General features: G+C 42.8%; 1 protein-coding gene across 33 annotated transcripts in view; it reads right to left on the bottom strand.

Moving 5' to 3' along the window:
* CAMK2D (calcium/calmodulin dependent protein kinase II delta) overlaps positions 1-14,772 on the bottom strand; it is a 124,345-nt gene extending 109,573 nt beyond the window's left edge. For 8 of the 33 annotated variants that reach the window (XM_032109995.1, XM_032109996.1, XM_032109998.1 and 5 more), the window contains exons 1-3: positions 14,646-14,767; positions 14,088-14,364; positions 13,337-13,431 (exon numbers count right to left, since the gene is read on the bottom strand). In XM_032109995.1, coding sequence (XP_031965886.1) covers positions 13,337-13,431; positions 14,088-14,152 — 160 coding nt within the window. In that variant the 5' untranslated portion in view covers positions 14,153-14,364; positions 14,646-14,767. Of the gene's footprint in view, positions 1-13,336; positions 13,432-14,087; positions 14,365-14,645 lie in introns of all 33 variants that reach the window. The other 25 variants (XM_032109990.1, XM_032109982.1, XM_032109988.1 and 22 more) reach the window with 9 other exon arrangements.
* Positions 14,773-15,078: the final 306 nt, after the last annotated feature.

Raw genomic sequence — 15,078 nt, 5'->3', positions numbered from 1 at the left:
TTCTGGGCAAAGAAAAAAACCCATGTTTTAAAAATATATAAGAGCAGGGCAATCCTTCAAAAATATAAATATCAAATGCAAATTCCTTCTTTCTGTGCATCCCAGCACGCAAGTCCAGAAGCAGATTTAGTCTGCAAGTGCCCAAAACTCACAGTGGTAATTTTATATGGCTACATATCATGGTATCATAAAAACTTTCTGGCTAATATTGGTAGTAACATTGCAAAAAGAGCTGACAATCTCTACTTAAGACAATTAGTGGGGCTTTGATCTCTTATTCTGGAGCCGCTCTGAGTAATTTAGATAGGTGCTGTATACATCATTCTGACACTGAAAAAGCATTTATGGAATATAATTTGGGGAAATTTAAAAAATGCTTTTCCAATCATCTTTGAGCTTATTCATTAACTCTGTGCTATGAAATACAGATGCAGGTGGGTGAACTTCAGGTATCTGAGCTGTGTCACGTTACCAAGATTTGAGAGGAATGCCATTGTAGCATTAGGTATATAGTTCTGTTCTCAGTCCCCAAATCCCATTTTTTATCTAGAACCTGCATGGTCTGATGAATATTAGAGACATGTCAAAAACATGCATCTGGTTCCACTGACTTTTGCCGTTTAAGTCTGACAATATAAATATTAAGTTGGTATGATTGCAGAATTTTGTTATTTACTGACTGAGGCAGTGCTAATTCTGAATTACCATAGACGTGTTTCATACCTCCAGTTTGGATTTCAATACTGAAAACAAGCTGTTACCTTTTCTTTTTTCCCGCCTTTCTGTAAAACTAACTCTTGTGCCTTGTAACATGTCCTACAAGAGAACATTGCCCTCCTTGTGGAGATCTTTCCTTCCTCCCTCTGAATGAGGATGATCCAAGTCAGACAGGGTGCAGCAAGAATCTCAGCCAAAACACTTCACTAAAAATAACAGGAGTTTTTTTGTTGTTCTGGTTTACAATCTCTGTAGCATTAGTTTTTCATTGTTCATTATTAAGATTCAGTAAAAAATTCAACATCAAAGGACATGCTTCCCCTTTAAAAAGTTAAATCTGTCAATCAACCTAAATATTTACAAGAATAAGGAACTTAATACTCCTTTCATGTAAAGACATTATCTCCCATATTTATAAAAACACTACTCCATTTTTTAAAACAGTTTATGCCAAACAGACAAAGCATGTACCTTTAAGTGGAACTTTCCTGTTTACTACTAATAAAACATTTTATTTCCAAACCTATTTCATGTAAATTTTAATAAAAATGCCTATTTTCTGTATAGGAAAGAAAAGGGGACAGATGCAAACCCAGATGCTGATCTCATGAATACTCATACCTGCTGGCAAAACTCAGCACGTAACTTGTCACATTTATGTTATTGTTCAATACACAACCACTGCTGGTTTACGTAAAATCACCTCATTTTCAAGGTCAGGTTGTAGAGACTTGGTATCATTAGAATGAACTTTTTTGTTGGAAAAAAACCCTCAAAACACATCCCCCAAGTTCAAGACTTTAAACCTGGGACAAGCAGCATCCAAGACCTCTTACACAACCCCTCCAACCAACACAGTCACTGGTACCTGCCACAATTTCCTCACAAAACTGTACAAATACAAACCACAGTTCAAGGCACCAGGAGCTCAGGCATTTTCCTGTTCAGGAAGTTTCTGCTGTCCACTATCACAGCTTTCTGAAACACCAGCTGCCTATAAACTACAGTTCAAGAAACACGGAGGAAAGGGATCTCTAAAATTAAAAAGAAAGAAGAAAAAGAAATGGCCATGCAACGCTGCAGGGAAAACCCTCAAAATGTCTATTGAGCTAGTTAGGCATTTTTCCACACTCTATCTTATTGACTGAACCAGTAAACAATTAGTAACATTTCGAAAGTATTTCAATTTATTTAGTGTGTGAATCAATAAAACTCTAAACAATGAACTATGGTGCTCTTAGTGCATTTACAAAGTTTTCTGTTTCTTTAGCCATTTCGTTGACTAGACGAGCACCTGTGGTTGCAGAAACAAGTCAACACTCAACAGAAACTATTCCTAATTTAGCTTTGTTTCATGAAGCTATTTTCACAGCAGTTTCCACTCGACCTTGCACAGAGGCGACAGTAACAGCAGGCTGTAGAAAGCTACTGTGTCAGGAACTGCCCAACATTGCTGTGATGGAAGAAATGGGTTTGGACTTAGGTCTCAATATGCACGATCTGAGAAACTCTACAAAAAACCCCTGCAGCTACCTACATCTTTGCCTATCAGTTACTGCTTAGGTACAGCGAATCCTCTAAAACAGTACTCTGGGGAATTCTTCCAGACAGGGATCAAAGTCTCCTGCCAGGCTCCAATGTTTAGGATGCAGCAACAAAGAAAATGAGGCATCTGGGGATTAGTGAACAACTAATCAGACAACTGGTAAAAGAGGTGACAGCAAACCCAGCGATGAATGGGAAAGCTGAAGAGAAATTACTAAATGAGTTCCTTCAGTATCAGCCTCAGAATCAGCCAAACCAATTTGTAAATAAACACTGGAATTCACCACACAAGACCCTCCCATACAGACATCAGTGATACTAAAGACACCCAGATGACCTCACCTATTTTTTTTTTCTGGTCAATTCCAATTCCCCACTGCAAACACCCACATATAAATATATAAATTAGCTTGTGGCATGCATAAGAAGAATGGCCATAATAATGGCAAGCCTGCCATACAGGAGAAAGCTAAGGGAAGATGGCTGTTACATAAAATAATGCAAGCAAGATTGTCCTTGATAAATACACTGATGAAAGATGAAGCCTGCTCTGAAGGACAGCCCAGGCACAGACATCAAACGCTGTCCATGACTAAATTTGAGCTGTAAATCAGGAAAGTCTTTGAAGTAAAAGAGGACAGTACTAAATTCTGTCTTCGGTAAAGTGAAAATAACCAACCCACTCACCTCCCCAGTTAATTTTAAGATAGAGCTTGATTACCAAATTAGATTTTTTATTCTGTGGAAGGACTCAACTTCACCTTGAATACACTTTTATTTCATTTCCTAGTTTTCACCAAAGGCCAGCCCCAGGTGATAAATGTTCAGATGTTCTCTTATCCTGCAGAAGTCTCACAGCAGATAAACATGATTTGGAAGTGGAAGGTTTCAGTTTTACTAGACCTGGCCTTCCTGTTTCATGTAACAAAGAAGAGACCATTGAAGACAAAAACATGACTCTAAACTTGACTTTCCTTTGAGTATGATAGAAGACCAGTCCTTATCCCTCAAAGCTATCTAAGCAAGGCAACAGTTGCAAACAGGTGAATCAACCCTATTTAAAGGTGATGGAAGTGAATGAATCCTATTTAAAGGACAAAGAAAATGTTTTTTTCAAATATTTTATACTTTTAGGAGTGTAAATGTTGGGATATAATAGCTGTGAGATTTACATGGCTACATGAACACCCTATGACCAAAACATAAATAATTTGAAAAATGCAGAGAGAATATTGAATTCCACTACTTTCCAAACTTAAAAAAATCTGCACCTATTAAAGACTTTAAATACACCTAATTTGTGAGTCCTCGACCTCTTCTTTCAGGTTTCCCCAAAGGATCTATGAGACACTGAGTTTCCCACCATGAGTCTGCAAGGCTGAGCTATGTCACTGATATGGCCCCCAAAACATCTGTAACACCAACACACAGCTCCTGGCCAAGGGGATGGACCACACATAAACAACTTCTGCTCCGGGAAAATTAATCTCATTACATGTTTTGATTAACATGGCAATGAAAGCAATTTATTACTTCATTTGGAGAGATAAATCGTGTTTAACACAAATAAACAAGAATTTAAAGACACCAACTCCTGCCCTCATTACAAGTAAAATGACTCTAAGTTAATAGATTTTTTAGCATGAATCATTTTCCTACAGCAAACAAATTGGCTGGGTACACACAGGCTCTGCCAGATCTTTTGCTGCATCTCATGCGTGCATGTGTACACACATAGAGCACTGAACCAGTGGCCTCTTTGTCCTCTTCCTTCCCCCCAAAAATGCAACAGCCATGAAAAACCATGGAGTGCTACAGGTATAAAAAGAAATGTCATGGGGCTTTGGAAGCTCTTCCATCCAGCACCAGTACATATCTCCCTATAAATTTTACACTTCCCCCACACTAACAGAGTTCCAGGAGGCTTTAACTGAACGAGGGAGCAACTAGAAAGGTTTTTTTAACAGGAGAAAGTTTACTGAGTATCAACGATGAATATCATCAAAGCACCATGAAAAGATACAAAAATGTGACAGAAAACCTTTTTTTCCCCCCCTCCCCCATTTGGAGCAGTGATACTAAAAAAGGAGGGGTTTTAGGCCAGGGTCAGCAAGGCATTTAGTCCCATGAGCATTTATCACCGCAATCCTAATCACAAATTCCTAGCTGTCCATGCTGTGTAACGCAAAGAGTAGGCAAGCTACCTTACACCCAAGAGGGTTTTATTTTAGCAGCAGGAGACTCTGTATAAAAAGTACCAAGATGAGCTATTCATTTTCGTAACTATAGCATTTTGTAAAGAATGGGAAAATGTAGTTTTTGAAAGTTTCTGCACTGATTCTTACTTGCATCTCGGAGACACTTAACATTAGTGATACCTTTTGATTAAAAACGAAGGTGTAAAGCAGGTCTTTAAGTGAGTTTTAATAACCAAAGTTCAGCAGCACCTGAAGCTGCCCTAAGGGAAACCAAAGGTCATCTGCCCTACAGAACAAAATCCTCCCTGCAAGGCAGTACCACAGCAGCAGCCTGTCCGTGTTACACCATGTTACAACTGCATATACACCTTCACTTTCTGCAGGATATGAGTAACATCAGCCAAATAAACAAGGTTTCAAGAGACATTTCTGAATCTGGCAAGTACTTATTCTAATGAACAACAGCCCACTAAAACCATTCCTATAAGAAATCTCCCAAACCAGAATCACACCTAAGCACTGGCTTGAAATTTGCTATGCAATACAAATAACCTGAAGGCCTCTCTTGACTCATTAAATCACAAACCTCTCTCCAAGAGGTTAAAATTTAAATGAAAGCTTAGCCTTGGCAAATCCCATCAGATTGTCAAATATGGATTTTATGTAGGAACCCCATCTGTTTGTGCAGCTACATGAATATGCAACGTGACTGTTGCTGCAACACTTGCACTGACATCGCGGAAAATTTACGAGTAAGCAGTTCCCAACTACAATTAAATCAAGAACAAAGTTCTGAAAACACAGGCAGTAAATTGCTGCCCACAAGTATGAGCTTCGAGGCTCTAGCTTTCCTTTTCTCTCCCCGTCAAGCGCTGAGATGACGAAACTTTACAGCAGAGATGTGCTACCCTTTGTACTTGCAGGAAGGCTTGTTAATGCTCCCAGCTGGGCAGGGTGCACTGCTGCCCGGAGCGCAGGGCCGGGAGCGGGTGTGACGCCTGCTCCGTGCCACGTGACCAGATTAATTACCAGTTTCCCAGGTGAGGGCACTGCCAGCTGGAGGCCACGGGGCCAAATGAGCTGCTCAGCAGGGCTCAACCTCCCTGCAGAACACACACGCAACCCAGAGCTGCCACAGTACAACACATTCTTCAACACACATCTGTCCAAATTCATGCAGCTGCTCACTCAATCCAGCAAACACTCCGTTCATACCCTTTTTTCTCATTATAAATCAGATTCTGAAGTTTTTAATTCTGCACATCATAACCTCTGACTAAAGATGGGTTTAGGTCAAGTTCTCCATCCAGTGGAAGGTGACCACAACCCTGCTTTCCACAGCAGTGCCAACTGTGTGTTGGCAGAGTCAAAACTGCTGCACACTAGAAAGAACCAACTCCCTACAGAGCACATTTAGGACAGTGGGAGAGACTGTCCAACCGACAGCCCAAAATGACTGATTTGGCTGTAGCTGAGCAAAAGAAACCCCACAACGAGTTGTGAACATTTACAAGCACACTCTATACTCAAGTTGAAGCTGACTGCCAAACCTAAATTAATTCTGGTTTTATGCATGCCAGACAGCTCTCTTGGAAAGCATCACCAGGATTTTAACTTTATACGTTTAGCAGTTATAAATTCTTGGTGATTGGTAAAAATTTTAAAAAAGCCTCTCATCACAAGATAAAATACTTCACCTCAACCAGCAAATATCCACGCATCACATTTCTAATTATTAAAATCTAATTTGTTACTTTGGAGAGGTTTGGGTTGGTTTTTTTTTGTTTAATTAAGCCTGCATGTTTTACTCTGAAATCTTCCGGTAAGTATTGACAAAAGGTCAGGAACTCATGTAACAGAAGCTACCTCAAAGCACCAGCTAGGCAAAGTTCCTTTCCACCAAATACAACCAACTTAAACCAATAATTGCACAAACATCTCTGTAAATAGTTTGCTCAGCATATTACCTATCATCCTCTAGACTGAAAAACCTAATTAGAAAAAACAAATATATGCTATAGCACCATTTACACTTCTCAATTTCCACTAAAGAGGCCCTGGATTAGTAAAGAAACTCCATCAGGGATAAAACACACTTGCAAATTTGCAAAAGTTGCCACTCTCAGGATTTTCTGATAGCTACTGCTTCTATCCAGCAGCATCCAGAAGAACAGATTCAAGAGAAATTAAGTAACCCCTCAGTATAGCAGAATATATCCAGCAGCTTCTGATGAGATGCCACAGAAATTACCAGGACTGCAAAGCTTAAAAGTGAGCTCTCTGATTCAAACAGCTCAAATGAATTTCAGAACAAGCTGACAACAATCTAGAAAATGACACGAGGTAACAGCACAACTGTCTCCCTGGAAGAAAATACCAACCCCATGTCACACAAATGACACAAATTCTCCCCCCTCCCCAATACCATGCACAAGACGTTTCTTACAATACAAGGATTAAATGGATGAGGAGTTTGCATAAACACACACTCCGAGATATACGCAAGCTCAATACATCCAAGGAATAAACAGACAGATTGGATTCCTGTGCCTCTTCACAACACAGCAGATGTTTCTTCAAATTCAAAGCACAATTATTTTTAATAAGGAATTAAACAGAGGAATGGCCACCATTTAGTTAGGGTTTTGTTCTCTAGTAACCTTTTTCAAAGCACAGAGGAAGTTCTATTTCTCACACAATCTCCCAAAACCCCCCACAATATCCTTACAAAGCATTTGACAAATGTGCAATATGTGTGTACAAAGGAGGAAGCTGGACATATCAAACACCCCGGCCTACATTTCTCAGGAGGTCAAATGAAGGACAGACACATGAAAAGCACTATTTTGGCAGTACATACATTTGAAAAGCAGAATATCTCACTGACTTTTATTTCAGTCTCTTAGATCAGACATTCCCCAATTACCAGAAAAATGGAAGGAAAAAAAAAAAAGATAAATTCCAACCCCAAACCAGACTGCGGAATCATGGAAGTGTGAATAAACATAGCAGAGATGCCTTCACATACCCCTAATCACAATCTGAGAAGGTGCATCAATGTTTAGCATTTGGACCAATACATGCTTACATAGGGCAGGATTTTCACGTATCAATTCCACTGTTTAGTTAGGTTTTGAAATTGGATTTCTGGGGGGTTGTTCTGCACCTAATCTCAGTCCTTCCAGGAACAAGTGTATTTCTACCTGGCTGCCAGTGAGGTCAGATCCAAGTCACAAACGCCTGAGCTGACCTGTGGTTCCCCACAAAACAATGTTTTGTATGTATGATATTATGTGCAAACAAACAGAACCAATCTACAATAAATGCAAAGTGTTGATCACCGTGTCCATTTCCTTCTTTTCATATTTGACCCAAACCTTTCATTCAGAAGTACCATTTGAACACAGCAAAACATTCTCTCTCAGACCAGGAGGAACAGAACACACCCCTATTTCAGTATCAGGATGTGGAAGCTCGGGAGAGGCATTCCTTTTGTATTCTCCCCTGCATCTAAATTCTCCCTTCTGTCCCAACAGAAGCAGTCCTGCAAGTGGAGTTGTTCAGATGTGCAGCTAAGTCTTCAGTTTGCAGGAAGAGAACACACAGAACAGGAGCACATATCAGTGGCAAAATGTGTAACTTCTGACAGAAAATGGCTGGAGAGCAGTAGCCAGTAAGTCCCCAAGAATCCCCTCTTGTATGTGTTTCCCTCCCCTCCCCTAATGAGCTTGCTGAAACTGAGCTGACAGATGATGCAAACACTGTATTTCTAAGTTTGGCCAAACCAGAACACCTTTTTACCCTCCATGCCTTTCTAAGAGAAATTCCAGTCACAATGGAGAGAGTAAGTAACTCTTTTGCAAAATCTCCAGAAGTGTCGTTATTGAAATCATACAGCATTTGTTATGAATAATTTAACTACGAACTGCCAGTACGTTTCATTTCAAATCTAGTTTGAACTGTTAGAATAAATTACTACCAACCAACACTCATCACAAAGTCCTCATTCTCACTGGTATTCAAAAGTTCTTCAGGTTTTTACTAACACCAAAATAGAATAAAACCAAAACAGAATTAAAAGTTCCAAACCTTCACAAAACAGAGCACCTAACCAAAAATCCCTTTTGAGGTATTTTTTTAATAACGCTCTTCTCTCCCTACTACCCTGAGCTGTCTGAATGGAGTCAATTTCAACAGAACCAGTAGCCTGCTAAATTACGGCAATTTGCAATTAAACAAATACTTGCAGATAAACATTCAAATGAATGTGTTGTGTGACAACGATGTCAAACTGAAAAGAACGCCACGACTAAGCTGGACACAAACATTGGGCACAAACATTAAGAAAGAGCGACTGCATGTTAGCAGGTGAGCCCTCTGACATACTAGGGAAAAACAGTTTTAAAACACTCTTAGTGACAGGTTATTAGCCAGAGAAGTAAGACTACCTCTCTGGCAAGACATGGAAGAAAACCACTAAAATCCCAAGCTTAAATCTTGTGCTCACAAAGACAACATCTGCTTCACTGACGACTAAATGCCCTGAAAGATAGTCCTGTCTGAGTGGGAGCAACGTCATGTGTACGTAAGAACAGAATTTAGCATTAAAAATACATGTGTTGTAATAAACTGGCACAGGTAAATGTGTGCTTCAGAGATTAACATCTTGAGCTAGATTAGAAAGAATTATTTTCTCCTCCTAGGGAGCGCTGGAAGCCTTATTAGAGCTTGCCTTCCTGTACAACATCTGACACAGACTGACACAAGCTACCTGACTGAAGGAAATGTTAGTCTAGTGACACATCAAAAACATCTATCTCCGTGTAACGAAAAGCTGTGCTGAAAACTACTACCCTATATATGCTTGCCATTTCATTCATCTCCCTAATGTATTTTAAATCACTTTAGGGATCATGAGGTGCCCTGCTTGGAGAGCTATAGACACACTCTTCCCACAGCCCAGTTACTCCATACTGCACAACATAATGTTTCCAAAGGCTGGGGTTTGCAGCCTCCGCACCCATCAGAGCTGGCTGCAGGTGAGTGCGATCACTCCAGCCCCTCTGGCTGTGCCATGCACCTGCAGTCACAAGCTCATAGGAAAGAGCAGTAGAAATGCTGAAAAAGATTCGGGAAATTGCTTGCTAAGAAGGAAGACAAATACCCAGTGACACCTCCAAGCCTTGCAGCTAGTGGAATGGCAGGTCCCCGAAAGCTCACAAGAGCTTTTCAGGGAGCAGCAATCACCTCCAGCTGACTCTGACGTTACTCCTTGTAGCACATATGCTCATAAGCAAAGCACTCGTAGCTCTGCTACAGCAACCCAAGGGCTGGCAGAGGTGTGCCCAGAGCTCCCCCCCAAAAAAAAAAGGCACTGGGACATCCTTCTCCTTCCACAGACACCACCACATCACACCAAAGGCACTGGGCTTCTGGCCACCAGAAACTGTCACTAGGAGTTACTGGCAATAGGTACACCCAGTGAAAATGTATCAGTGATTCACCTTTTCTAATATGATCAGAGAAGCAAACTCTTACATTTTTTATTTTAAGACCAAAAATGAGGGCTAAACCTTTTAAGAATATGGATCTGTTTACCTGAAATCAATTTGGATCAAAGTTAGAAGACTCTCAAAAGAGAAGAAAAAAGGTGTACAGATACTGGCAAAAAGAAACAGACAATCTGCTCATTATTTGGTATTTGGAAGAGACAGGGGAAAAGTAAAGTCACTTCGCAGAAGTTCACTTTTATCTGCATGACTTTCTACACATGAAAAACAACACAGACAAGCCCAAGCCCTTACTTGAATAGTAAAGAAGTCCCAAAGACTTCATCAGATGAAACCATACAGAACCCAGAACCAGCAAAAACACACATACTTCACTTTATCCTTGGTTTTGTGTGCGCTTGTTCACTGCTGCACTTAATTTTAGAGGGGTAACACACCTTTTTTTGCCCTTCCTTTTTTACAATCAGCAGCATAATCAATTTTACAAGAACATAATCTATTGACACAAAACTAGCAGTTGATATTCTAGTAGTTTAGTGCTCCAGCTGACTTAGAAAACACCAAGATCAAAACTCTGAAGAGCATCTTAAGAAGACTCGAAAAAGAGGAAATATGTAATTATAACAAGCAAAAGCATTTTTGCTATACTGAAATAGATTCAAACTGCAAATATTTATTACTCCTACTACTAAAATCAGAAAATCACGAAATTGAAGTTCTTTAAACCATCAACTTGAAAGCACCAATGTTCCTTCTGCTAGAACATGGGGCACAGCTTCCTTTTCCCCTCCAAATTCCAGCCAAAGCCCATGCCTCTGCACACAGGCAATTAGCCTGAAATTTCCCTGTAACTATACAAGGAAACTGATGGGAACACACCTTCACCGGCACTACCTGGTGACCAGATCAGATTTAGAAAGACTACTAAACAAGAATTTGGATCAATCTCCAAGAACATTTATGGCTGAGATGAAGAGGGGAAGAAAAGACAACTATTGCTCTGACTGGGCTGAAGCGACTTAAATAATTTCTAATTTCAAAACTACTTTAAGGAAGTTTCATTTAGTCTTGACTCCTTCATATCATATACTGAAGCTGCTCTTGTCCCATGCGGGAAGCAAGAAGGCCCAAATTTGACATTTTGTTTAAAAGACTTCAAGGGAAGCCAGCACTATGGATGGGACACGTTTTCTCTTAACTCCACTCACAGATGAAGCTGACCCCACGATTTACACTGGAATGGGTATTTCAGTAGGTCTGACACTCAGAAGTGAACTGCTACCTCCTCATACAGCAGCTCAGACGGAGCAGAACAAAACTCAGATTTAAAAGCAGCACTTCAGTTATAAACTGCATCCCCATTATCAACCAGGAGAAAGTGTCACAGTTTGAGGTTTTTTCATGTTTAGTTTTTTTGCACCACAAGTGCCATTCGAGTGCACCTTCCTGCAATTAAAAAATTGCCTCAGAAGACTCCAAAGATTTCTCCAAGAAGCTTGCTCTTCAGAAACTGCTTAGTAGATTTCAAAGTGCTAAAACCCAAAACAACCTCCACAAAAACAAACCAAGTACAAAACTCGCAATTATTTTTGGGATGTCTGAAAACAGAGATGGAAAGGCATTCCCTGTGTTATGGACTTGGCACCACACGTGTTCCGACATGCATATCCCACAGCTCAGCTTTGAGGTGTAACCCCTTCCTTTATGGGTTGAACCTATAGAGAAATCTGTGTGAAATTTGCCGCATTGCGTCCTATGAGCCAAATTCTCCTAAATGTGCTTCCACTCCTTAACAGAGCACATCAAGGACCAACTTGGTCCTGCATGAACAAAGGACAAAAATGACAGCTTGCAATACAGTGCAATCCAAATTATGAGTAATTAGAAAGATCCAGTTTTTCCTCGTTTAGCCTAGCATTCCAGGATTTATCCCACCACACATATAACCCCAATGGCACATCGGTAACCTGGCTACTGGCACCTAGTTCAGCACCTGTTACCAGTAACCTGATGATGACTTTGTTACGGCTTCTCACATTGAAAATTACTCAGCTCTAAGAAATCACACAGAGTGTGATGTTTTACTTTAAATTCAACAGATCACATTAACATGCTAAAGAATAAAAAAAAAATCTGTTTAAAAGAAAACTTGTGAAAATATTTTAGCTCAAGTACTATAAATTTCTTAACCTACCTTCAAGCCCATAACTGTACCAAAAAAAATTTATATTTAAGTAAGCTTTCAAAAATAAAAGAAAAATAATGTTACAGTAAAAGTGAGAAGACTAAAATTCAGCAAAAAGTAAATTTTCACACAGCTTTCACCAACTGCAAATAAAAACCATTGAAAGATCTTTATCAGAGAGCAGAATGTTATCAGAACTTGCCATAACGTCCTCCACAATGTTTTGTATTTAAATTTAATGACTTCAAGCTGCCGTTTACCTGCAGTGATTCCTTTGGGCCAGAAGCAGCCCAGCCACAAACACGTTTACACTCTGACACTGTTTACTTATTCACCCCCATGTTCTTTACAAATTCATATAAAAACACAGATAATGTTAAGGGCAAGTGATCCCTAACCCCTGACACCCAAACACAGGCACTCCAACTGGGAATTAACGAGCAACTGACACGGCACCGCTAAGACTCCCTTTCCACAACAACAGCCCACACCATGTGTATATTTACCTACAATGCATCATAACAACCCGGCCACTGCTGCTGACAAGCTGCTGGAAACACACATCACAGGAAGGCAGAAACAAGCTGTGCAGCAGTAACACTCCTCATCACTTCATCAGAGTGACTTTCTTCACAAGGGTTAGTTCAGAAAACATAGTTTTCTTCCTTATCATAATTTTCTTCTCACAAAAAAGTTCAATATGAGGTACAAGTACACTTTTCCTCATTTGCTCATAGTCAGACAGGCCTTCATGTGCATGTTTAAATGCAATGGGAACACAGAATTCAGTGAAGCTATAACATTTAAAATAAAATCTGTAATGGAAACCTATTACTGACCATCCTCACACCAAAAAAAAACCAAAAAACAAACTTGCAAAATTATTTAGATACAAAAATGAAGAGACTGCATTGTTAGATTTTAGTTTTTGAACATCTTTTCCTGAAATGCTTTACAGCAACCTCCAACTTCTATGCAGTCAATCCATGAAACGTTTAATACAGAAAAAAACCCCAAAAACCTCAAGGGAAAAAAGCAAACCAAGGAAATAATAATTAAAATTGTACTAGAAAATTTGTTAAAACATTCAGCTATTTTTATTATTTCCTAATGCTTAGCACGTTAATGAACACAAGAAACAGGGAGGAGGCACCATAAACACCAGGTTAAAATATACCCACCCCTGGCTGAAAGCTTTTTGGTGTTGATGATTTTGGCAGCGTACTCTTGTCCTGTGGTGATTTTCATACACCTCCTCACGACGGAGAACGCCCCTCTGGAAACCAAAACCGGGCAAAGTGTCAGTCCAACTGAAACACTGCACTGCCATTACCAGCTAACGGGCTGCACGGAGGGGTGTGATGTCGCCAGAATTTAAAAAAAAAATCAAAAGGGATTTTCTGATTTTCTGACAGGGACAGTCAGCATTGATTTTATTCAGCTGAACAGTGAACTCTGCGAGGTAGAAGCTGTGCGACCAATCCCGCTAGCTGGGGCGGAGGGTGGGCGGGTTTTCACTGTGTCCCTGCCGGCACACCGCGGGGGGACACAGGGCGGCGGTGGCCGTGTCCCCCTCGGCGGTGGGGGGTGACACCCAACATGGCGCTCAGGGCTGCGCCTCCCGCCCCCCCGCTGGGGGGCGCCCGCCGCGCTCCGAGACCCCTCACAGACCGAGACCCCAACCCCGCGACAACCTAAGAGTTAATAACAACAGTAAATAATAAATAATAATAAATAACGGCACGGGGCGTTGAGGGCAGCCCCCGCCACCCGCTCAGAGCCCCTCGCCGCCCCGGGGCCGTATGGCTGGAGCCCGGGCGCTCCCCCGGGGCTCTAGGCAGTCGTGAGGGGGCCCCGGGCGCGGCTCCCCGCAAGGCTCACGCGCCGACCCCCCGCAGCCCCCGGTGCCTTCACCCCCCGTTCTCTCCTTACTTCCCAAGCTCCTCGAAGAGCTGGTACTCGTCGGTGAAGCGTGTGCAGGTGGTCGAGGCCATCATAAGGACGGGCGGCCGCCGGTGACTCCGGCGGCCGTGGACGGCGAGGCGGGGACGGCGGAGGGGCTGCGAGGCGAGGCGAGGCGAGGCGAGGCGAGGTGAGGCGAGGCTCCGCGCCGGCTTCTTCTCCTCCTCCTCTTCCCCGCCACCGCCTCCTCTGGTGACGGCGTTGCCTCCGCGCCCTCCTCCGGTCTTCCCTCTCCCCTCCCCTCACCCTTTAGGGAAGCAAACAAACAAATATTTAAATAAATAAGTAAGTAAGTAAGCAAATAAATAAATAAATAAATATGTACCCTCCCCGCTCCCTCGCGCCCGCCAGCGAAAGGTAGCGGCAAAAGGGAAAGCAAAACCGGGCCGGGGGGCGCGGCGCTCCCTCCCCTCTCGCTCCCCCCGCTTCAGCGCCTCAGTCCGTCCGCCAGTGCCGTGCCTCCCCCTAGCGACCCCGGTCCGCGCCTCCCTGCCGTCGGGGACGGCGTGACACCGATGGGAGACTCACACTGTCGGTGAGGGCACAAGGAGAACCTGAGCTCCGTCTAGCAGGGAGCGAACACCGACCTTTCCCCGGGCGCTGCCCCGGGACGATGGCGGGAGGGGCCCTGAGGGAAGCGGATGCACCTGTGCGCACCCCCCCCCCCCCGCCCCGCTCCTCAGTGCCCGCCTGTGACGTCACGCCTCGCCCGAGCGCGAGGGAGGGCGCGCGGTGGCGGCGCGCGGCGGGAAGCGCGTGCGGGCGCGCTCGCGGGCAAGGGGCCGTGACGTCGCAGGGCCCCCGCCGCGTGCGGGGAGGGAGGGGAGCGGGATGCGGCGGGGGGGGGACACACACGCACCGGGCACTTCGTGACGTCACAGCAGCTCCGGCCGCGCGCGGGAAGGGGGGACACACACCGTGGGCATCTCGTGACGTCACGGCGGCCCCGGCCGCGTGCGGG

This window comes from Corvus moneduloides, chromosome 5 (assembly GCF_009650955.1).
Source record: "Corvus moneduloides isolate bCorMon1 chromosome 5, bCorMon1.pri, whole genome shotgun sequence".
Lineage (NCBI taxonomy): Eukaryota > Metazoa > Chordata > Aves > Passeriformes > Corvidae > Corvus > Corvus moneduloides.
The sequence above is the reverse complement of the archived record's forward strand: the minus strand, read 5'-3'. Positions and strand labels throughout refer to the sequence as shown.